We start from the raw sequence: 24287 nt of genomic DNA, 5'->3' as shown, positions 1-24287 counted from the left end.
GATTTGAGTCACACAGTGTCTTGTCAGCCAAGATGAAGAGAGTCGGCAGATCTCGGCAGGATATGAAGGCACAGTGTTTGCAGCAGGGATGGACAGACCTACCTCCGTGTGTCATTCTTGGTTCATTCTTTCAACCTGAAAATCAAACATAGTGCTTGGGTCAGGTATTTCGTAGCAATTTAAAGCAAAGATTCAGGATGCCCTTGAAAGCAAATGTTTGATCAGCTGCTAAGGGCAATTAATGTTTTCTTATAGTTTCTCATTAATGTCTCCAAGACTTTTTATGTGCTGCATCCTTTCTTTCAAACTGCTTTGCAAACTGATCAATCCAAAAAAATCTTTCAATGTATTCTAAAAAACACTGTTCTGATCTGTTGTTGCTACATTGTTTTCCAAACAACTCTACCAAGCCAAACCTTTTCCTCTTGCATGTATTCCTTTTTTGATTGTCAGGTCTTCTCATTCCTGGTGTTCTTGGTAAAGTCCTTGTAAGTCCTCAAATCGTACCCTGCCGCTGAAGATGCTGGAGGAGAAAAAAAAATAACAACTACTATAATGCCATTGCTATCGCTAATATTGGTAAACATCAATTTGACTGGAAATAATAGAAATATAAGGGTGTCACTGCTGACCTTTTTTTTTTAAATGTCCAAGCTATTAAGATTAGTCCTGGTCCAAACCCAATTGGGTGACCCCGCCAGGAAGCCATCACCTGTACTGTAGACAATCAGCCACAGCCGGGCACTCGCCACCCTGCGGTCACACCTACTCATTGGGGAATGGTGTGCCTTGGCCGCTTATGATTGGCCTAGCATAGTGACAGCTTTCTGATGGGCTTGCTCAGGTGGCTTTGGACTGGGAACCAAGCATGGCTGAACTCTCCCCTAATCATCACCAGTGTTATCATTCACTACAAAAGCAAGTCACTGGCCTTAAATAGTTTGTAAATAGAAAATGTCCCAATACTTTACTAGCTGTGTACTTGTTCCAGGACAGTAATTACTGGAAGATGCAGGTAGAGGCCCTGGATCTAAAAGCAGTTAGGTACTGTGGTCAAGTGTGGAGTCTGTGATGCGATAGAATGAGGCGCTCAAAACATAAAATGGCTTTCAAAAGGAAGCCTGAAAGAAATGCAGGAAGTGCCTGAGGTGATCGAGTACATCACCACCAATGCGTTGGGTGGGGGCAGGGGGTATATTTTATTCCATCCTGTCTTTTATCTTGTTTAAGATTAAATAAATGTATAAATAAAGTATCTTTTGGGTTCCTGACCACAAGTCAGTGGTAGCTTGCACTGTCATAAAATCAATCAGCCATGACAACTGTCATACTTCTTTCCTGACCGTTCCCCTTTATAATATTGGCCAATAATTAGTTGTCCTTGCTCACCCGGCCACATTTCAATCCATCTATGGCCAGATGACCTGACCATATCTTGCGCTACATTGTGATTATGTGGAGATGGGAATCTTGATAAGGACCTGGCTTTCCTCCTTCAGGGCTCATTCACACATAGTGCAGGGACTAGCATGTTCCAGCATTTTAAGAAAGCCAGTCACCGTTAGGGCACACAAAAGCAATAGTTTTCCATGCACCCTGTTCACACTGCAATGCAAACCAGAGGTGCGGTGCAGTGAGCTGTGATAAAATGTAAAAATGCTGCATTTGATCAAAGTGCACAGCACATGTCAGCACACACCAGAGCAATGTACCATGCTGCTGTGAGATGACATGAGTAAAGTATCCCATTGGGGAGATTTACTAAAACTGGAGGGTGCAAAATCTGGTGCAGCTGTGCATGGCAGCCAATCAGCTTCTAACTTCAGCTTGTTCAATTAAGCTGACAATAAAATCTGGAAGCTGATTGGTTTCTATGCACAGCTGCACCAGATATTGCACTCTCCAGTTTTAGTAAATCAGCCTCTGTGTCACTGTGCACTGCAAATAAAGTTGATAAAAAAAAATTAAAAAAAGAACCATGTGAGGCACTGAAATTTACCACCGCCCCCTCACCACAGCCATGAGGCCACAGGCGCAAGAAAAATTCCAGACAAAAGGCAGATATTTCAGGGTATTGCTCAGATATATAAAAAAAATTAAAACGTTTCAAGATGTTCACTATAAGTCCCCTTTCACACAGGCGGACCGATTGGACCATTTATTGTCCTCTATGGAGCGGCGGATGTAGATGAACATGTCTTCGTTTACACCCGCCTGCATCTAATCTGAGATGATCCGATAAAACAGACGAATGGGGGATCCGTTCCCCATCCATCTAGAGCAGGGGTGTTCAACCTGTGGCCCTCAACCTCAAACCAGGGAAGCGCATGCCCATGCTCTGGGATGAAAGTACAACAAGCCCAGATCAAAATCAATGGGATGCCAACCTGCCTTCCCAGAGCATCAGAGTGCATGGAGTTAGCAGCGAAGGAAGAAGGCGGCTGCGGGGGGAGCAGGAACTCAGTGACACCAAGTCAGTTCCCCACCAGTGTCAGAATGCCCGCCGCAGTCAGGCTATAAGTCGCTGATCGCCGCTATTGCTAGTAAAAATAATTAAATAAATAATTCCAGTATATATACCGCCATTCGTAGACACTATAACTTTCACGTAAACCAATTAATTTACACGTATTGGGATTTTTTTTTTTTTAGCAAAGACACGGAGCAGAATACATTTTGGCCTAAATTTATGCTGAAATTTGATTTTCTTAAATTTTTTTACTGGACGTGTTTAATAGCAAAAAGTCAAAAATATAGTTTTTTTTCTCAAATTTTTTTTTTTTTTTAAATAGTGCAAAAAATTAAAACCTCACAGGCGATCAAATACCACTGAAAGAAAGCTCAATTTGTGTGAAAAAAAATTAATTTGGGTGTAGCGTTGCATGACCGCGCAATTGTCAGTTAAAGTAACACCTTAACCCCTTCCCGTCGACGCCTCCCGGCCCTTTAAGAGATTCAGACGCCGGGAGGCGGGGCGGTTGGGGCGTGGTTTAGCAATCATGTGACCGCCGTGATGACGTGTCACGGCGGTCACATGATCGGGAAAGGTCCCGATCGAAAGAGCGGACCGGGACCTTTCCATGAGTACCACACATGCGTGCTGGGAGCGCGCAGGGCGCGTGCTCTCAGCACATATGTATTTAGTTACATGGACGCAAATGTGCGGCCGCTCGGCGTCTAGGCCCAAACGCCGGGAGGCCGCACATTTGTGTGCGGCCAGCGCAAAGGGGTTAAATTGTACGCCCCTTGAGGGTTAGGGACTGATGTGAATGTACAATAGATGTGTAAAGTGCTGTGTAAATTGATGGCGCTTTAGAAGTATAAGAAATAAATAAAAAATAAAATAAGTAACGCAGCGCCGTAATGCAAAAAATGGCCTGGTCAGGAAGGGGGCGGGAGGTAGATCCTCTGGAGAACAAGTGGTTAAAATGCTTTGGAATAAGTTGTACATACTGAAGGGTTATTAATAATAATCATTCCACAATAACAGCCTATAACATCGGGGAACGGGGCCTTATGCTATCTTTGTTAAACTGGAAACACAATACCACAAGAGGGATTGCTTCTATTTACTTGTTCTGGGGTTTACAGAGAGAAGTGGTGCCCCCTCCGTTAACCCGCAGCCATAGAACCAGTTAGAAAACAGCATGGAAACTGTCTCTCTAACAAAGTGCTGTTAGTCCGGAGTCTAATTGAGCAGTGACATAACGCAGACTCTTGAAGTCCTTTGTAGCAGCGCACGGCTCTATAGAGCTGGAAACACCAGCATTTCCTCCATCGGCCTTTTGTGCCTTGAGCACATTGTCAACAAGTGAGACGAATGCTGCACACACTCTCTTCTGGGCGCTACAGACACCATGTCGCCAGGATAACCCTGCGTGGAAAATTCTGAGGTGGAAGGGAACCCGTATTAATTAGCTTGGAAGACGCCAACCTCTTCACAAGTGTAATGCGAGCCTTTTTATTGGGGAAAAGTGAAACAAGCGTTACATTGCTTTCGGTTAGGCCAGTAAAACAGAAGGTGATCCATACATATGTATGTTATGCTGGTTTTAAACTTTTTTTTTTTTTCTAATGGTTTTCTAGGCTGAAGTCCAGATTTTTACAGCACAGAATTCCCATTGTGAAGAATTAACGGTTGCTGGAGCTGCAGAATTTCAAATGTTGCAGAATGTAAAAAAAAAAAAAAAACATACACAGATTAATTTGATGCGTTCCGCAACAAAATCCTCCACACCTAACAGTCAAAGCTCAGCAAATAGAAAACAGCACTACAAAAGAAAAGAGTCTGTAACCTGCTACAGTGATACAACTCTGCAGAAACCTCACTGCAAGTCAGGGGCAGGAACTCCGAATAATTCCAAAAGGCACAAATAATGTAGCTCTGGATTTAAAGGCATTATAAACCTTCCTACTAGCAGCCTGTGTTGTGCATTGATCATGTACCTTCATGGTGGTCTTATGTGGCCTCTGCGCACAGCCTATAGTAGAGGAAAATCTTCACATTGCTGTGTCAGCTTTTGTTTCTGTTCATACATGAGGCAAGCGAGGTGGCAAAGCACTGGTTAACTGCGTCCCGACTGCCCTATAGAATAAATACTGCTACAGGGCGGCACGGGTGCGCAAAATCACCTATATATACATGATTTTGCATTGCGCAACGGATCAAATTCAAAATCCTAACACTGACGTACAAAGCCGTCCACCATACTGCCCCGAACTACATCACCGACCTAATATCCAAGTACCGCCCAACACGCACACTCCGCTCCTCACAAGACCTCCTTCTCTCTAGTTCCCTGGTCTCCTCCTCCCATGCCCGCCTCCAGGACTTCTCCAGGGTGTCACCCATCCTCTGGAACTCTCTGCCCCAACCCATCAGATTATCACCTACTCTCCTCTCCTTTAGGCGCACCCTGAAAACCCATCTCTTCGGGGAAGCCTACCCCACCCCCTGCTAACTTGCCGACCTCCTCCACTCTTCCTACCACTCCATCCCCCACAGCTATCTCCTCCTGTGCCACCATCTCCTCCCTCCTAGATTGTAAGCTCCAAGGATCAGGGCCCTCAATCCCCTCATGTTTTGCATTGTATTGGTATTGTTCTGTCACATGTTCTGTCCCCCTTTGTAATGTACAGCGCTGAGCGAACTATTGGCACTTTATAAATACTGTATAATAATAATTTCCAGGTAGGGGGCGTGTGCGCGCCCTACCTGAGCTGCCATTCACGGCCGCAGTTGTCAATCACTGGGTCCCAGCCGGTGATTACTCGCCAGCGCCCGGAGAATTCCGACAATCTCCCATGGGGAGAACTGTTTTGTTTACTAATAGTCCTCCTTCCTGTCAGCTCAGGCACACTGTACAGCACAGCCATCCAGAGCAGTGTAAGTACAGTGAAGCACACAGACCCCGCCTCCCAGTAAAACATTCCCAGCACACAGTTAACCCTTTGATTGCCACTTATGTTAACCCCTTACTGCCCAGTGAAATTAGTACAGTATCAGTGCTATTTTTTAGCACTGATCACTGTATTGGTGTCACTGGGGGATGTCAGTGACACCAAGTCAGTTCCCCCCCAGTGTCCGAATGCCTGCCACAGTCCCACTATAAGTCGCTGATCGCCGCCATTACTAGTAAAAATAAAAATTTAAAAAAAATCCCAGTATCTATACTTCCAATTGTAAGCGCTATAACTTTCACATAAACAAAATTAATTAAATTAATAAAAGTAATTAATTAATTTAATTAATTAATTAAAAATAATTTACACGTATTAGGATTTTTTTTTTAGCAAAGACATGGAGCAGAATACATTTTGGCCAAAATTTATGACGAAATTTGATTTTAAACTTTTTTTACTGGACGTGTTTAATAGCAAAAAGTCAAAAATATTGTTACTTTTCTCAAAATTGTCCGTCTCTGTAAAATGTCTGTTTGATTCTGTGTTCTCTGATCCTCCCATTATTTGGATGTCCCCAGTCCATCTACTGATAGCACATAGCTCTTGGAATCACTCTGCACATGCTCAGTTTGGTGTGTGTTGCTAAAGAGGGTGCATGTGATCGGCATAGGGCCAATCAGCACTCTCCAGACAGAGGGTCAGGGGTCATGCAACCTCATAGGACAGTCAGACGAGAATAAAAACTCCTCCTACAAGCTTTAATCACTGTTCAGCTGTCACAAGACTGCTATATACTGTTGGTCATAAAAAGGTATTTAGCAGTTTATATTTACTAAAATAATTTCATTTGCATAATCTGTGTACTGTGGGATACCAGATACAGTGAATGCAGGGCCCAGGGAAAGTGGATATAGTGAATGCGGGGTCCAGGGAGAGCGGATATAGTGAATGCGGGGTCCGGGGAGAGTGGATATAGTGAATGCAGGGTCCAGGGAAACTGGATATAGTGAATGCGGGGTCCAGGGAGAGCGGATATAGTGAATGCGGGGTCCGGGGAGAGCAGATATAGTGAATGCAGGGTCCGGGGAGAGCGGATATAGCGAATGCAGGGTCCGGGGAGAGCGGATATAGTGAATGCGGGGTCCGGGGAGAGCGGATATAGCATGCGGGGTCCGGGGAGAGCGGATATAGCGAATGCAGGGTCCGGGAAGAGCGGATATAGTGAATGCAGTGTCTCGGAAGAGCAGATATAGTGAATGCGGGGTCCGAGGAGACCAGATATAGTGAATGTGGGGACCGGGGAGACCGGATATATTGAATGCAGAGTCCGGGGAGAGCAGATATAGTGAATGCAGGGTCCAGGGAGAGCAGATATAGTGAATGCAGGGTCCAGGGAGAGCAGATATAGTGAATGCGGGGTCCAGGGAGAGCAGATACAGTGAATGCGGGGTCCGGGGAGAGCAGATATAGTGAATGCAGGGTCCAGGGAGACCAGGATATAGTAAATGCGGGGTCCAGGGAGACCAGATAAATGAATGCAGGGTCCGGGGAGACCGGATATAGTAAATGTGGGGTCCGGGGAGACTGCATATAGTGTATGCTGGGTCCAGGGAGAGCAGATGTAGTGAATACCGGGTCCGGGCAGAACAGATATAGTAAATGCAGGGTCCGTAAAGAGCGAATATAGTGAATGCGGGGTCCGGGGAGACCGGATATAGTGAATGCGGGGTCCGGGGAGAGCGGATATAGTGAATACATTGTCTGGGGAGACCAGATATAGTGAATACATTGTCTGGGGAGACCAGATATAGTGAATACATTGTCTGGGGAGACCAGATATAGTGAATACATTGTCTGGGGAGACCAGATATAGTGAATACATTGTCTGGGGAGACCAGATATAGTGAATACAGGGTCCAGGGAGACCGGATATAGTAAAGGAGAAAAAAGTGTGAACTGGTATCAATGACTGCTGCTACACATGTTCTACTGTTCATTTAATCTGTAGTTCTCCATTAATCTATTCTCTACTCCAACCGAAAACACTCGCTTCAGAAGGAACTAGATGCAAACTGCTAGTTTATAGTGAAATGGCAGGTTGTGACACAACACCAGCACAGGAAATCACCCCATATGCTGTGTTTTGATTGATAGGACATGCTTGTTACACTAATCTACTTTGAATTAAACAAGGATAATAAGGGATATTATCCAGGAGCTGAAACACAGAAAGGGGGCACTTGGCAAGCATTTTAGGCACCTGCTATGGACCCTCCTAATGTCAGTTAGGAAAGAGTGTATTGAGCCACAATTCCAAGCTTTTCAGGCATTACCTTGTGCTGACCTAAATGTTTCGGGCCATGCTGGGATTTTCCTATTAAAGTGGTTGTAAATCTCAGACATGAAATAGGAACAAAAGCATATCCCTCTATAGTGTGCACTTGTCTCAGTCCAGAGAATTAAGTTTCATTTTTCTGCTGCTTCGTTCCTCTGCTATCATCAGGAATCAATTCTGACAAGTTTTTCTGACACCAAGAACAAAATGATGACAGGGGAGGGAGCTGCATCAGATTGACAGCCTCAGCTCTGTTCCTGTGAGCTGTGTGGAGGGTGGGGGGTCTATTCCCTCCAATCAGCTCTCAGAGTTCTCCTCAAAAGCCTCAATCTTTTACAAGGAATCGATTCCTTTTTATGTCTTAAAGGAGAAATAAAGTGATTCCTTTATTCTCAAGATGCTTTGGTGCCGGACTCGTACTCTTTCTGAATTAATAGACGGCAAGGATCTCGTGAGTCCAGGCACAGGTATCTGGATCTCATCCTATCTATATGAGATTTTGCAGTAGTAGCACTATTACCTCTTGTTTGGATGTTCTCCTCACTGAGCTATGCAGAGTGTAACTTCATCTCTCCAACCTCTTTTTTTCTGAAAGCTCAGACAAGCTGTATAAATGATGCAGTTTGAATGGCTGTAGAAAAGAGAAAGCTATAGATAAACACACACACAGCAGATAACAGCCTCAGCTCTGTATGTTTCTCTAACAGACTGTGTAGAGGTGGGTGTGTCCATTGCCTCCACTCAGCTCTCAGATTACACTCTACTCCCTGCTCTATGCTATGAACTTTGTGACATCAGATCCCTGCCCCCTGTCTTCTTAAGCTGAGAAATACAGTCTAAATTCTGTACTGTACAGATAAAGAGGTACAACTTATGTAGGAGGATTTGTTTCACCTGAGGCCAGTCACTTCGCTGGGTAAATGGAAGGGTTTACAGCCACATTAAGGCTTGGGAGCCCCACTGGGGAAGCAATGGCAGACTGGCCCAAATTCTGACTGAAAAAGTACTGACACTGGTTGTAATGTATTTACATTACCTAATATGGAGGTTCTTTTTGCTGACCTCTCCGAAAAATTCTTATTGCCTGGCTCTCATCCCGATTTTATCATGTTCGATACTTTCGAAAGATGCGGACCCAAAAACAAGTATGCAGATCAGTTTTTGTGATTTCATCCTTACTTTGAGTGCTGGACACTTTCTCCAGGTCAGAAACATGTTTCGTACAGCGCTGCGCAAACTGTTGGTGCTATACAAATCCTGTATAATAATAATATATAAATCCTGTCTAATAATAATATATAAATCCTGTCTAATAATAATAATAATATATAAATCCTGTATAATAATAATAATATATAAATCCTGTATAATAATAATAATAATAATATAAATCCTGTATAATAATAATATATAAATCCTGTCTAATAATAATATATAAATCCTGTCTAATAATAATAATAATATATAAATCCTGTATAATAATAATAATATATAAATCCTGTATAATAATAATAATAATAATATAAATCCTGTATAATAATAATATATAAATCCTGTCTAATAATAATATATAAATCCTGTCTAATAATAATAATAATATATAAATCCTGTATAATAATAATAATATATAAATCCTGTATAATAATAATAATAATATATAAATCCTGTATAATAATAATATATAAATCCTGTCTAATAATAATATATAAATCCTGTCTAATAATAATATATAAATCCTGTCTAATAATAATATATAAATCCTGTATAATAATAATATATAAATCCTGTATAATAATAATAATATATAAATCCTGTATAATACTAATAATAATATATAAATCCTGTCTAATAATAATAATAATAATATATAAATCCTGTCTAATAATAATATATAAATCCTGTATAATAATATATAAATCCTGTATAATAATAATAATATATAAATCCTGTCTAATAATAATATATAAATCCTGTCTAATAATATATAAATCCTGTCTAATAATAATATATAAATCCTGTATAATAATATATAAATCCTGTATAATAATAATAATATATAAATCCTGTATAATAATAATAATATATAAATCCTGTCTAATAATAATATATAAATCCTGTCTAATAATAATATATAAATCCTGTATAATAATAATAATATATAAATCCTGTATAATATTAATAATATATGAATCCTGTATAATAATAATATATGAATCCTGTATAATAATAATATATAAATCCTGTATAATAATAATATATAAATCCTGTATAATAATTCCGACAGAATTAAAACCAAGGATCGGCACAGTGGCCAGGCATCTAGTATTTTCAGAAAGACATCAGCAATGTCAGCCTCCACATTTCCCCCAAGTACAGGTTTGCCTGCACATTAGTGGGAAAACGCCTTCAGACAGTGCATTGGATTTGAAGTGTGGTGGATTTAGGTGCAGATTTATTACCGAGTTATTTGTGCTCACAAGTCAGTAGCAGCGGAGGGAACTCTCAGCGGGCGGCTCAGGACACATCAAAGGCTTGTTCTCCACTACACACTGTGGCTCTGCTCTGTGTCATCTGCAGGACTTCGCTATGATGTGCTGTGCCTGTCTCTGGAGGCTGGATGTGTCTGGCCCGATGTGAAGAGAATGGACTCCCAGCAGGACACAAGGGCATATATACATCTGACGGGTGTTTATACCACAATCCAATGTGTCACAACCTGAAGTGGATGCCAGACAGTGACAACCCTCTGGGGCGGCTAATGTCAGCTCCTTAATAGATGTGACAACCAATAACCAGTGCCCAGAGACATAAGACATTTTATGAGCTGTGCAAAATGGCCTGGAACCACCTTGTAGACCAGAACAACCCCCCCCCCCCCACCACCAACCAACAAACCATGTCCCAAATTGATTAACATTAGGCAGATAATATGGAGATCCTCAGAATACACAATATACTAGTACAAAGATCTCTAAATTCAGCAAAACACAAATACCAAATTACGACTGTTCTCAAATCAGGGGCGGACTGACCATTTGGAAACTCGGGCACTGCCCGAGGGCCCAGGGTCAGTAGGGGGCCCCACGAGATGCCCCTGGTACCTTTTTCATAGGCTTTTTTGAGTTTGGGCAAGGACAGACGGGCCCCATGATCCCCTATTGCCCGGGGGCCCCATGAGTTGTCAGTCCGCCCGTCTCAAATCCACATCGAACATCATTTAATCCAGGGCTTGAAATTTCCACTTGCCTGCTCGCCAATGGCGAGTGGAAATTATGGTGGGGGCGAGTGTGTCCCCCAGGGCTGTCTTGCTGAGTAGGCTCGAAGCTTAGGCCGGATCTGTCATTGGCACCGGGAGCCATCAGACTGCTCAATAGCTGAGTGCAGTGAAAGCAAAGCAAGGAGTGTGTGCTGTGCTCTCTGCCTCCTTCTAGAGTGCAGTACCCGGCTCTGTGAGTGAACAACGAAGTACTGCAACATTTTATGGGGGTGTGTGTGTGTGTGTGTACACGTGTACATGTGTGTGTATTTGTGTGTGTCTGTGTCTGCATGTACAATTGTACGTGTCTGTGTGTACATACATGTCTGTATCTGTACATGTGTCTGCATGTATGTACATGTAAGTGTGTGTACATGTGTCGGTGTGTGTGTGTGCATGTACGTGTGTGTTTGTGTGTATGTACATACATGTGTCTGTGTGTACATGTGTCTGTGTATGTATGTACATGTGTCTGTGCGTGTGTATTTCTGTGTATGTACATTATCTGTGTGTATGCATGTGAGTACGTGCTTGTGTGTGTATACATGTCTGTATATGTGTTTGTGTACATGTTTCTCTGTGCGTGTGTGTACATGTTTCTGTGTGTGTCTGTGTGTGTGTACAGGTGTCTCTGTTTGTGTGTGTTTGTTGGTGGCGAGTAACTCTAAGGCCTGGCTAGTAGCTCAGGACTTGAAATTTTAAGCCCTGATTTTAATCCCTATATTTAGGGTTGCCCCGATACCGGTATCATCAACGGAACGTCAATATATACCCTATAGTTTGATTAATATACTATATACAAATGATTTTGTATTTGTTTTTTGTTTTTTTTAAACCACTTTAGTAAAAAGATAGAAGTCCAAACAAGTGACAGATGGGTGGTACTGTACAATAGATCGGCTGGTTAACAGTTCAACAATAACCACGTCTACAATATGTCACTGCTGATGAATGGGTGGGAACCTGGGATCAGAGATTTTTCAGATGGAGCCATGTACTTGAGAGCAGCTAAAATCAAAGGGAAGATGAACTGGACTGTATCCTGGGGTTCATCAGTGTCCTGTCAGGAGATAATTGTTCCCGTCTCTTATCCACACTGTTATCCCAGCCCTAGGGGTTAAAATCTGCAAGCTCTTTCCCCATTAGGGAGTGGAGCATATGTAGAAGGCCTGGGTTGGAAGGGTGCTGGAGAATTTAGCAGGCTGATCTGTAATTCACATGGGGTCCTCAGGAAGCATTGGAGAAACAGCCAAAGCCTTTGAACCTTTCTAGGCATCATTTATCTGCCTGACAGAGCAGTCCTATCCCTGGGCTCCTACGCTCTGAGCACATTCGTTCTTTCCACATTTGGTCCACTCTTGATTTAAAAGCACGTTCCAGGTTCCTGGAGTTCAAACTATGAGGGAGGGAAAAATTACTTTTCCCTTGTCTGGGTTGTGTCTAAGGCGACATTCAAAACATTTATCACGATGAAAAGCAAAAAAATAACTGGAAAAGTTTTTGGGTTACGTTGAAGTCTGGCTGCCCAGATTTGAGAAAAGGTTCATCCAGAAAAAGGATGATATGGCCATCACAATGAAACATAAATTCTGATACAGACTTTCTAAACAAGGGGCCGGTTTACTGTCCTTCAAACCTTAGGGGAGCCGGACTGCGTCCAGTGTGAGTAGAAAAGGTCCTGGCATCAGTGGGAGGAATAGTGCCCCATCATGGGTGTCAGTGGGAGGAATAGTGCCCCATCATTGGTATCAGTGGGAGGAATAGTGCCCCATCATTGGTGTCAGTGGGAGGAATAGTGCCCCATCATTGGGAGGAATAGTGCCCCATCATTGGTATCAGTGGGAGGAATAGTGCCCCATCATTGGTGTCAGTGGGAGGAATAGTGCCCCATCATTGGTATCAGTGGGAGGAATAGTGCCCCATCATTGGTATCAGTGGGAGGAATAGTGCCCCATCATTGGTATCAGTGGGAGGAATAGTGCCCCATCATTGGCATCAGTGGGAGGAATAGTGCCCCATCATTGGTATCAGTGGTAGGAATAGTGCCCCATCATTGGTGTCAGTGGGAGGGATAGTGCCCCATCATTGGTATCAGTGGGAGGAATAGTGCCCCATCATTGGTATCAGTGGGAGGAATAGTGCCCCATAATTGGTATCAGTGGGAGGAATAGTGTCCCGTCATTGGTGTCAGTGGGAGGAATAGTGCCTCATCATTGGTGTCAGTGGGAGGAATAGTGCCCATCATTGGTATCAGTGGGGGGAATAGTGCCCCATCATTGGTATCAGTGGGGGAAATAGTGCCCCATCATTGGTATCAGTGGGAGGAATAGTGTCCCATCATTGGTGTCAATGGGAGGAATAGTGCCCCATCATGGGTGTCAGTGGGAGGAATAGTGCCCCATCATGGGTGTCAGTGGGAGGAATAGTGCCCCATCATGGGTGTCAGTGGGAGGAATAGTGCCCCATCATGGGTGTCAGTGGGAGGAATAGTGTCCCATCATTGGTATCAGTGGGAGGAATAGTGTCCCATCATTGGTGTCAGTGGGAGGAATAGTGCCCCATCATTGGTATCAGTGGGAGGAATAGGGCCCATCATTGGTATCAGTGGGAGGAATAGGGCCCCATCATTGGTGTCACTGGGAGAATAGTTCCCCATCATTGGTGTCAGTGGGAGGAATAGTGCCCCATCATTGGTATCAGTGGGAGGAATAGTGCCCCATCATTGGTATCAGTGGGAGGAATAGTGCCCCATCATTGGTATCAGTGGGAGGAATAGTGCCCATCATTGGTATCAGTGGGAGGAATAGTGCCCATCATTGGTATCAGTGGGGGGAATAGTGCCCATCATTGGTATCAGTGGGAGGAATAGTGCCCCATCATGGGTGTCAGTGGGAGGAATAGTGCCCCATCATGGGTGTCAGTGGGAGGAATAGTGCCCCATCATGGGTGTCAGTGGGAGGAATAGTGTCCCATCATTGGTATCAGTGGGAGGAATAGTGCCCCATCATTGGTGTCAGTGGGAGGAATAGTGCCCCATCATTGGTATCAGTGGGAGGAATAGGGCCCATCATTGGTATCAGTGGGAGGAATAGGGCCCCATCATTGGTGTCACTGGGAGAATAGTTCCCCATCATTGGTGTCAGTGGGAGGAATAGTGCCCCATCATTGGTATCAGTGGGAGGAATAGTGCCCCATCATTGGTATCAGTGGGAGGAATAGTGCCCCATCATGGGTGTCAGTGGGAGGAATAGTGCCCCATCATGGGTGTCAGTGGGAGGAATAGTGTCCCATCATTGGTATCAGTGGGAGGAATAGTGCCCCACCATTGGTGTCAGTGGGAGGAATAGTGCCCCATCATTGGTATCAGTGGGAGGAATAGGGCCCATCATTGGTATCAGTGGGAGGAATAGGGCCCCATCATTGGTGTCACTGGGAGAATAGTTCCCCATCATTGGTGTCAGTGGGAGGAATAGTGCCCCATCATTGGTATCAGTGGGAGGAATAGTGCCCCATCATTGGTATCAGTGGGAGGAATAGTGCCCCATCATTGGTGTCAGTGGGAGGAATAGTGCTCCATCATTGGTATCAGTGGGAGGAATAGTGCCCCATCATTGGTGTCAGTGGGAGGAATAGTGCCCCATCATTGGTGTCAGTGGGGGGAATAGTGCCCTATCATTGGTGTCAGTGGGAATAGTGACCCATCATTGTTGTCAGTGGGAGGAATAGTGCCCCATCATTGGTGTCAGTGGGAGGAATAGTGCACCATCATTGGTGTCAGTGGGAGGAATAGTGCCCCATCATTGGTGTCAGTGGGGGGAATAGTGCCCTATCATTGGTGTCAGTGGGAATAGTGACCCATCATTGTTGTCAGTGGGAGGAATAGTGCCCCATCATTGGTGTCAGTGGGAGGAATAGTGCACCATCATTGGTATCAGTGGGAGGAATAGTGCCCCATCATGGGTATCAATGGAAGGAATAGTGCCTTATCATTGGTGTCAGTGGGAGGAATAGTGCCCTATCATTGGTGTCAGTGGGAGGAATAGTGCCCCATCATTGGTGTCAGTGGGAGGAATAGTGCCCCATCATTGGTGTCAGTGGGAGGAATAGTGCCCCATCATTGGTTTCAGTGGGAGGAATAGTGCCCCATCATTGGTGTCAGTGGGAGGAATAGTGCCCCATCATTGGTATCAGTGGGAGGAATAGTGCCCCACCATTGGTATCAGTGGGAGGAATAGTGCTCCATCATTGGTATCAGTGGGAGGAATAGTGCCCCATCATTGGTGTCAGTGGGAGGAATAGTGCCCCATCATTGGTGTCAGTGGGAGGAATAGTGCACCATCATTGGTGTTCACGGGGGTTAAACACTTTAATGGAAAGTGAGAGATAATCCACGCAAATTAAGTGTCACCAGAACTATTGCCCCCATTGGAAAAGTTCAGAGCATAACATGTTGTTTATTCTTTGTTTAATAGATCCTTACAATAACTTTGCATGTTTCATACAGTATAGGGGATATGAAATGGGCCAAGACCCCTGTGTGGAATTCCTACTATTTGTTTTATCATACAAAACATACTAATCTTGCACTATTCCACTAACAAGGTTGCCGGAGTCTAGGCCTACTTTAACATCCAAACCCAAGCAAGAGAACAGAGCGTTGCTGAGAAAACACAGTGTTCCCCCAGGGGTCAGGATGACAGAGTCCTGTGAGCACATGGCTCCAATACTTTTCCCAACCTGCACTTTCCCACAAGAATTCCTTAAACCCAAAAGATTCTCCGCACAAACCTTCTATCGTCTCCTCTAGATTCTGTTTCATACCCGGAAATCCACAAAGGCATCATGGAATACATTTATGTGGGGCAATCTGAGGAAACAAAGAATTTTCCTCAGGGTATTAGAGGAGAGACTTCAGATAATTGCAGAGAGCCGGCCAGAGGCAGTATACATGCCATCCAGTCTGTATAAATGGAATGGAAAAGCTTAGGGTAAGCATTATGCACGTAACATAATTACAATGTAATTTTTGGAGCACAAAAAAAAAAAAAATGCCAGAATTTCCGCAGACATCAAGGATGACTTTTAAGTCATTCGCTTGGCCTTGGCGGTGAATATGTCTGTTTGTAAATAAGAAGTAATTGCACTAAGAAGATGACAAAGTGCACGGGCAGAAAATCAATTAACATGTTGTATTTCCAGCCACTACACAACCACAAGCAGCTCGTGGCTTCTGGCTGGGTTCTCCTTTTTCCAGTCCTCTGCCCCGGACTGGATGTGTAGAGAGACAGCTCGGAACCACAAGGAAAGAGCGATACATGCTGTATTCTAAGCCCAGAACTGGCACTCAGTCAGCGGGTACTTAGACCTCTGGATTTCAGCATTCCCATCCAGCTCACAATATTGTCAGCACTACAGGCTTCGTGTTTATATACCTTGACTAATAAAGCCATCATGCCTTACGCCCGGGTTCACATATGTGCGGTGCGGTATATTGCATGCGATTCGCAAAGGAACCGCACCACGTTCCTGTGCAAATCAAATGCGATTTGTGTACGGTGCGATCGGAGTCATACATTTTGTATGGCTCTATTCGCACCACACCAAAAACATGCAGGACCCTTTTATGGGTCCGCACTAGAATACCTATGCGATCCGATTGTGCACATCGCACCGCATTTTGCAGACCGCTTTCAGGGTGTTGTTAGCTTAACATACACATAGTGTTACATGTAGTTAGTCTGGCTGAAAAAAGACTAAAGTCCATCCAGTTCAACCATAGAAAAAAAAGGAAGTTATAATCCTACAGCCACAGTTGATCCAGAGGAAGGCAAACCCCCCCAGCAAAGCACGATCCAATTTGCTCCTGCTGGGGAAAAAATTCCTTCCCGTTCCCCCGAGAGGCAATCGGATATTCCCTGGATCAACTTTACCTATAGATGTTATATCCAGTTATATTCTGTGTGTCCAAGAAAGAATCCAGGACTTTCCTACAGCAATCCACTGAGCTGGCCACAACCAACTCTAAGGCTACGTTCACACTAGCGCTGTGTGCAGGCGGCAGAGAGGCGTTTGGGAAGCATTTTTACCGCTTCCCAAACGCCTCTGCCAATTCTGCACATTACAGCACATGGTGCTGTTCTAACGGGAGTGTTTGCGTTGCGTCGCGTTGCGGCAAAACGGACGCCTCTGGACGAGTCTGGAGGCGTTGAAGCCTCCTATTCTCGTCTATGGTGCCGCTCCGCAAACGCCCGGTCGGCGTTTGCGGTGCAGTTGTGACGCGGCTGCGGGGCGTTTGCGGAGAGGTAGCACCACTCAAACTGCATTATAGGCGTTTGTGGGGCGTTAATAATGCTCGGCAAACGCCTAGCAACCACCGCTAAACCACGCATGCGGCGTTTGCGAAGCATTTGCCGAGCGTTAAAAAACGCTCCGCAAACGCCGGACCAACGCTTGCCAAACGCTATAGGGGCGTTTGGCAAGCGTTGGCAAAACAGCCAAGTGTGAACGAGCCCTTAAGGGAGTCTATTCCACATTTTCCCTGCTCTTACTGGGAAGAAACCTTTCCGTGTTTGGAGATTAAATTTCTTTCCTCCAGACGTAAAGAGCGCCCCCCTTTCCTCTGTGTTGAACTCAGGGTGAATAGCTCTACACCGAGCGGTTCGCATGAACGGGGTGCGATTCTGATGCGGTGCGGAATTTGAACAGAACATGCTGCGAATTCCGCACCGCATCAGTGTGAACCCGGGCTTAAGTATAACGTTTTGCAAAATGATTTAGCAGACATTGATTTCCCTAAGACCCAATAAGGTTTCAATTATGAAGACGAGTGCATAAGACAAAGACTGGTTTCCCAACAATCACCAATCAAAAGCCAGCTTGTTACCAACTACAAAACAAGCATGCTATCAGACACCTAGCATTAAAGCAAGATGGATCGTTCATGCATTCAAGGTAGAACTGAGCAAAGACGCAATTTAGGAGGTAGGGGTTTTCCAGTTTTGCGAAAAAGAGAAAAAAAAAAACAAACATTATATTTGTTTTCGGCTGCTGATTAGCAACAAAAAAAAAATTCAACATCCCCACCACCCACCAAGTCAATGGCTCGCCAAGCGGCCAGGGCTGCCTGAGGCCAGTAACGTTGCTGGGCTTTGCCTGGACATTAAAGTCCACCTTCAGGATCCGACTAGTTTCCAGTCCAGCTGGTGACATGCAGACTTAGGATGATGAAATCCAAGGGAGCAAGGTCACAAAGCAGAACACTGTTGTGATTAGACCCCGGGGAAAGCAGCCTTTTCCAAACTCATCTGACGTATACTAGGTCTATGGTGTCTTAGCGAACAGGTTCAGCTTCCCTATGCTACTTTTTGGCACAAGAACAGAGGCTTCCATCAGAATTACACAGGTGTTTGGCTCTGTGCAAGATTCTGTTTTAAATCCATTTATTCAATAAAACAAAACATGATTTTTTTCACATAAATAAGCTTTCTTCAACAACCACATTGGGGGATGAATTTACAAAGCTTGCTCCATTATAATGGCACAGGAAACTGGCCGGACTGACCTGTGCCACATTCACAAAGCAGACAGACCATATTCAGGTCTAGGTGCTCCATTGGCGCCAATTTCTATTTCAGAGTATAAAAGGAACTGGCACAGGTACCGCACTGAATAATCTAAGGCATTGCAGCAGATTTCATGAAAGAAAACTGCTGCAAATCCTCTCCAGATTGGACCTGGGGTACAGGATGTGTGAACTGTCTTCCCAGTAAACTGGTAGATAGATTATTATATTATTATTATACAGGATTTATGGCGCCAACAGTTTGCTCAGCGCTTTACAATATAACGGGAGACAATACAGCAACAATACAGTTCAGAACAAGAGGGATAGGAGGGCCCTGATCCTGGGAGCTTACAATCTAAGAGGGAGGGGCTGATCCTGGGAGCTTACAATCTAGGATAGATGTACAAGTACACAAACAACTTCTTCAGCGCTCAAAAGCAAAGCAGAGATAGTATTCCTCCGGGATGGTGGTTAGGTGGTGCAACCCTCCTCAGACAGGGGGTTCAAAACGCAAAATGAAAGAGAACACACAGGGGGGCGCAAACACCTAGCGCATTACCCAAGATTTATTGAAAGAAATCAACAAAAGAGAAATGCATACTCACAAACATCAAAAGGTAAAGAGCATGACACGAATGACTGATGGTCAACCAACGTTGTGGGTTCCCAACTGCTGGGAGTGTTGGCAAACTGATGCATTTCGGGGACGTGTCCCCTTCCTCAGAGCTCCCAAAACACATCAGCTTTGATGTTTGCGAGTATGCATTTGGCTTTTGTTGACTTCTTTCAATAAATCTGGGGTAATGCGTAAGGTGTTTGCGCCCCCTGTGTTATCTTCAACTGGCAGATAGCTCACAGGCATCTTTCTGCCCGTACAGTGAACACACCACACGAGCAGAGCCTGAATGTCAAGCTCTCCTGCTCTCTATGCCATGTCTGGCTTAGACACTGCATAGAAAACTCAGCTTTTCACTCCTGATTACCAGAAGATATAGGTGTGTAAGTACCTAATTACACAAAAACATTCACAGTACACAAGTTCCTGTCAAGCAAAATAGTAAGAAAAAGGTCCATTTGTGGCTCTGGGTAGGTTATAAGAGTCCTGCAGCTACTGTGAAAATGAATCTTCTGTCCTATCCGTCAGCACATGTGGAGAGGCAAAAACAGCAAGAGTGCCGGCATCAGTAAAACCAACAATCATTTATTGAAAAATAGCATCACACCCATGCAAAATGCCTGTGTTGAGCCCAGGGTGCCGAGAGGGAATACAGCAGCGGCCAAAGGAAGCCAAAACGCGTTGTCATCCACTGTCTTCCCCTGTGACAGACCACTTGGTTGAGAGGTGCACGGGTTACAGCTGTAGGCGCCTGTCAGCTGTGGAGTGGGTCCTGCATTACAGTACCGAGGCTTACCGACCATCTGTGCTTCTTCCACTGGCTGCTGCTGTATTCCCTCCCAGTGTCACGGTCAGGGGTTCAGAGACCAGTAGCTTTAGAAGAAGAGAAGCTTCCGCCGACCAGCTGGGTAGGTGCAGCAGCTGAGCACCAGAGTTCCTGATGGTGGAGATGGGTTTTGCTCCATGTTGGTGGACCTCAGGATGGGCCCAACAGGAGGAGTCCAGTAGCAGATATAGCAGGTAGAGATCAACCAGAAGCATAGTCAGTAAACAAGTCAAAGGTCAGTGGCAGCAGGTTGGGATCAAGCAGAAGTGTAGTCGAGGAACAAGCCAAGGTTGGTGACGAGTAGTAGTGGAGATAAGGACAGGCGCACGTACGCAAAGGAGCAAGATATTGGTTGGCGAGAGAACAATAATCTGGCAAACAGGAAGCTCATGGGAGGAGGGAAGGGTTCAAGGTTAAAAAGGAACAAGGCAAGGTTATCCAAATAATCTGACAAGGAATTGGCTCAGCAAGAAGAGACACCACCAGACACAGCAGAGGTTGCAGGTTCAGACCTGGGTCTTGACACCCGGCACCCTGAGCTCAAAGCAGTCTTTTTACATGCGAGTGATGCTTTTTTTTCCCCATAAATAGATGGAAGGTTTTACTGATGCCTGCGCCTTTGCTGTTTTATTGCCTCTCCACATGTGCTCACTCATAATTAACAAAGGAACTTTTTTCTCAGTTCAGAAGAGTGGCCTAGTCTTTATGCCTGCGCCACTCTTCGTGAACATCCCTCATTATTGTTGTATTTTCATTTATATACCGTACGGACAAAAGTTCAAGGACATATCATCATTGCAACTATATTAAAGCGGAGCTCCACCCAAAAAGGAAAGTTCCACATTAAGACTTTGTCCCGCGCTTCCCATTAAGGATTGGCACCTTTGGGGAGCGGGTACCTGAATTTGACAGGTACCCGCTCCCACTTCCGCTGCGATCGCCTCGGCGATCAGAAGCAGAAGTTGTCCTCCCTCCCTGTAGTCTTCTGGGACACGTGACAGGTCCCAGAATACTACAGAACCATTCACAAAGCGCATCGCTTCTCGCGCATGCGCAGTGGGCACCCGGCTGTGAAGCCGCAAGCTGGTTCCACAAACATACAGCCGGGTGCCCACACTGAAGAGAGAGAAGACGGCCGGCGAAACCAGCCATGTTGAGGACACCGCTGGACCAAGGAACATGTAAGTAGTTGTATTTTAAAAGTTAGCAGCTACGGTTTTTGAAGCTGCTGACTTTTATTTATTTTTTTGGAGGAACTCCGTTTTAAGCTTTTTGGATATGTCATTCCACAACCAGGACCATTAATATCTAATCACCCCCTTTTGCAGCTATAACAGCCTCCACTCCTCTTTGAAGATCTTAACCTCCCTAGTGGTCTGATTATGTCCAAATTTCTGTGCTCAAAGCGGTACATTTTTTTGCATGGAAATATGTATTTTTTTATTGTATGCCTGTCATTTTTAGGAATAACTCACTGAAATCTGTCCGAACAAGAGTCTAGTAAACATCCCGGGTATGTTACAATTTGAAACACGAAATCAAAAATTATAATTTAATAAATAATCATAAAATATAATAATATAATAATACATTTAATTCAATAATGTAATCAAACCAAAAACACTGACATTTGAAATATAGCATTTGAAGTTTGCACATCACAGAGCAGTAGCAGAATCGTTTTCAGTGTCTGATGAGGAATTTTCCCCACGAATCATTATCACTCAATTCTGCAAGTGGTTCTGATTTACTATCGCTGTTCTCTAGCCGCTCTAAAACTGCTTTTGACCTAAAGGGACGCTTTTTGGACGCCATGGACATTTCTCAGTTTCCAGGCAAAAAGAACAGTAAAAATGCAGGCAGGGCGCCGGACAAAGCACTCGGGACAAAATGTATGTGAAATGGTTTGATACAGGAATGTTTTACTATGTGATTTTAGTGTATTCAGTGAATGTCACTTTTAGTCATTTTCAAATTTCCCGCCAGTTCCGTCCCCCGTACCCCTCGACGCTCGCAGGGGACAGAACTCAGAGGACAGATGCCGGCATCCGCCGGAGGACATTGCCGGGGACACTGCAGGAGGGACATCGCGGGAGAGCAGGACAAGGTAAGTGAAGAACAGATCCCGGAGCAGCGCCGCATGGTAACCCTGAGTGTAGCTTGGGGTTACAGCTTTTGGTACTGAAACTTTACCCCGAGCTACACTCGGGAATACCGCCAGGGAGGTAAACAAGATTCTGGAGTATGTTTGTGGTAACCTGTGCGCATTTAGCCATAAAAGCCTTTGTGAGGGCAGGTTCTCCCAAAAGAGATGTCACTCTGATTTGTTCTAGGGACTGCAGCAGAGAGATTTTTGTATCACAGTCCAGGGATTTATTCCCTTGTCTCCTCCATAAAAGAAAAAAAATGCAAATCCAGTAGAGACATTGGGTCCCACACATTTCTCCACCCCATTCCCTCACAAAAATCATAACAACACTTTACAAAATATATCCACCTGAACACAACCCACTAAAAAATAAATGCCAATTTTGTGTGGCGTGAGCCCTTTGATTTGCTCATCTCCTAGTCTCCTCGTTATCTTCATATCAGCCTCTCCGGTTGCTCTAATGCACATAGGACTATCTTCAATCAATAAAAGGTGAGAGATAAAGCCAAAGAAGTGTATTTGTTCAGAGTAACAATTTTACAGAGGGGCAGACAACAATGCAGAAATCCTGTGAGTGCGTATGCCAAAGGGTGGAAACAATGCCTCCACCTGCAGATGTGTTTGTGAACCTCCCCAGTTATATGTAGTTGTTAAGTGATACAATCTCGTGTGTCAGATATGTGTTGACATGTAGCTAAGAGTTCGATGTCACTGCACCTGCTCGACGGCTCAATGAATCGCTGATATACATGCAAATCTTTCATCTTTCTCATTAACAGGCACAGCACAAGATGGCCCTTATACAGCACACTCTGTGTGCCCTTTGTATGTAGACAATTAGCTGTACACATATACACCAAGGAGGGAGGAAATACTAATAACAATGGTATTCTGTATAGGCCATTACTATGGATTATGCTCCATGGGATCATGTTTAGAAATCAGTGTGCAGAGGGCACTCTAAACCCTAAACTGGGGCAGAAGGCGAGTGGGTGGGAGTAACTGCTAACCCCTTCAAATCTCTGTAAGCAATGATCATTCCTCGAGGCTGAAATTGCTCATTATGAAAGGATAAGTTCACCATTTTTTGCCAAAAATAATAAATGCACATTTTTTTGCAGGTAAAAAAAAATGTGCATTTCTTTTTTTTTTTTGGTTGCAGCAGCGATTAGCAGATCTCTGGTGCTATACAGGTCTCCTTCAGATCTGTCAGTATATATGCTTGCCGGTACAGGATGTACAAGTAAGCCGATTTACCAGCAGGGAGATCCAATGAACTACCACAGTGCTCCACAGTGCTGTGGTAGTTCATTGAAAACTACAAGACAACAGCCAGCACGGCTGTCAGGACTTGTAGTTTCTCATTCACAGAAGGCTGTGAATGAGTGACACGGCAGGGCAGTCACCCCCCGGAAATGTAACAAATATAAGAAGCGCCACAGAAAATAACAAGATAAATAAAATAAGCAGCACCTCTAACCACACAAGGTGAAATTGTGTATAAATAAAGAGTGCGCTAATTAGTCACAAAAAATGCAAGGATAAATAGTAGAAATAACAAATAAAATCCATAAATATAAACAAAAGTCCAGCCACCATAAACAGTGATAGTCCCATATCAACTTAATGTCAATCTTGAAACAAACACCCGTGTGCGAATCCGACACCAGATGAAATGAATACACTCACCAGCAGGGGCGGACTGACAACTCATGGTGCCCCCGGGCAATAGGGGATCATGGGGCCCCTGTGTCCTTGCCCAAACTCAAAAAAGCCTATGAAAAAGGTACCAGGGGCATCTCATGGGGCCCCCTACTGACCCCGGGCCCTCGGGCAGTGCCCGAATTTCCAAATGGTCAGTCCGCCCCTGCTCACCAGAGCTATATGCGGATTAAATTATAAACCAGCATGATAGCATGTTGCTCTGGGAGCGATGATCTGCAGGATATCCCAGTAGATGAACAGCAACCAATAGTGATCCAATCAGCACATATGGAACAGCTAAGCAGCAAACGGTCTTCCAATAACATGGGCAAAGCTGGAGGAATCAGAAGAGATATGATGGTGCAGTACGTTTAAACTAGTAAAATTTTATTAGTAAAGTATAACACTCACAAGGAAGGTGTCCAGCCGACACC

General features: G+C 44.4%; 1 protein-coding gene across 1 annotated transcript in view; it reads right to left on the bottom strand.

Annotated features, from left to right (window-relative positions):
• The window catches only part of LOC149435916 (uncharacterized), a 256377-nt gene that overhangs the window by 193518 nt on the left and 38572 nt on the right, over window positions 1–24287 (bottom strand). The window contains exons 7-8 of the mRNA XM_089662262.1: window positions 417–523; window positions 103–135 (exon numbers count right to left, since the gene is read on the bottom strand). Of these exons, the coding sequence (XP_089518388.1) occupies window positions 460–523 (64 nt within the window). The 3' untranslated portion in view covers window positions 103–135; window positions 417–459. The remainder of the gene's footprint in view (window positions 1–102; window positions 136–416; window positions 524–24287) is intronic.

Source organism: Staurois parvus, unplaced genomic scaffold (assembly GCF_062004578.1).
Source record: "Staurois parvus isolate SC_StPar_1 unplaced genomic scaffold, SC_StPar_1.0 ptg001451l, whole genome shotgun sequence".
In the NCBI taxonomy this organism is placed as follows: domain Eukaryota; kingdom Metazoa; phylum Chordata; class Amphibia; order Anura; family Ranidae; genus Staurois; species Staurois parvus.
This window is presented reverse-complemented; position numbering and strand designations above follow the sequence as displayed.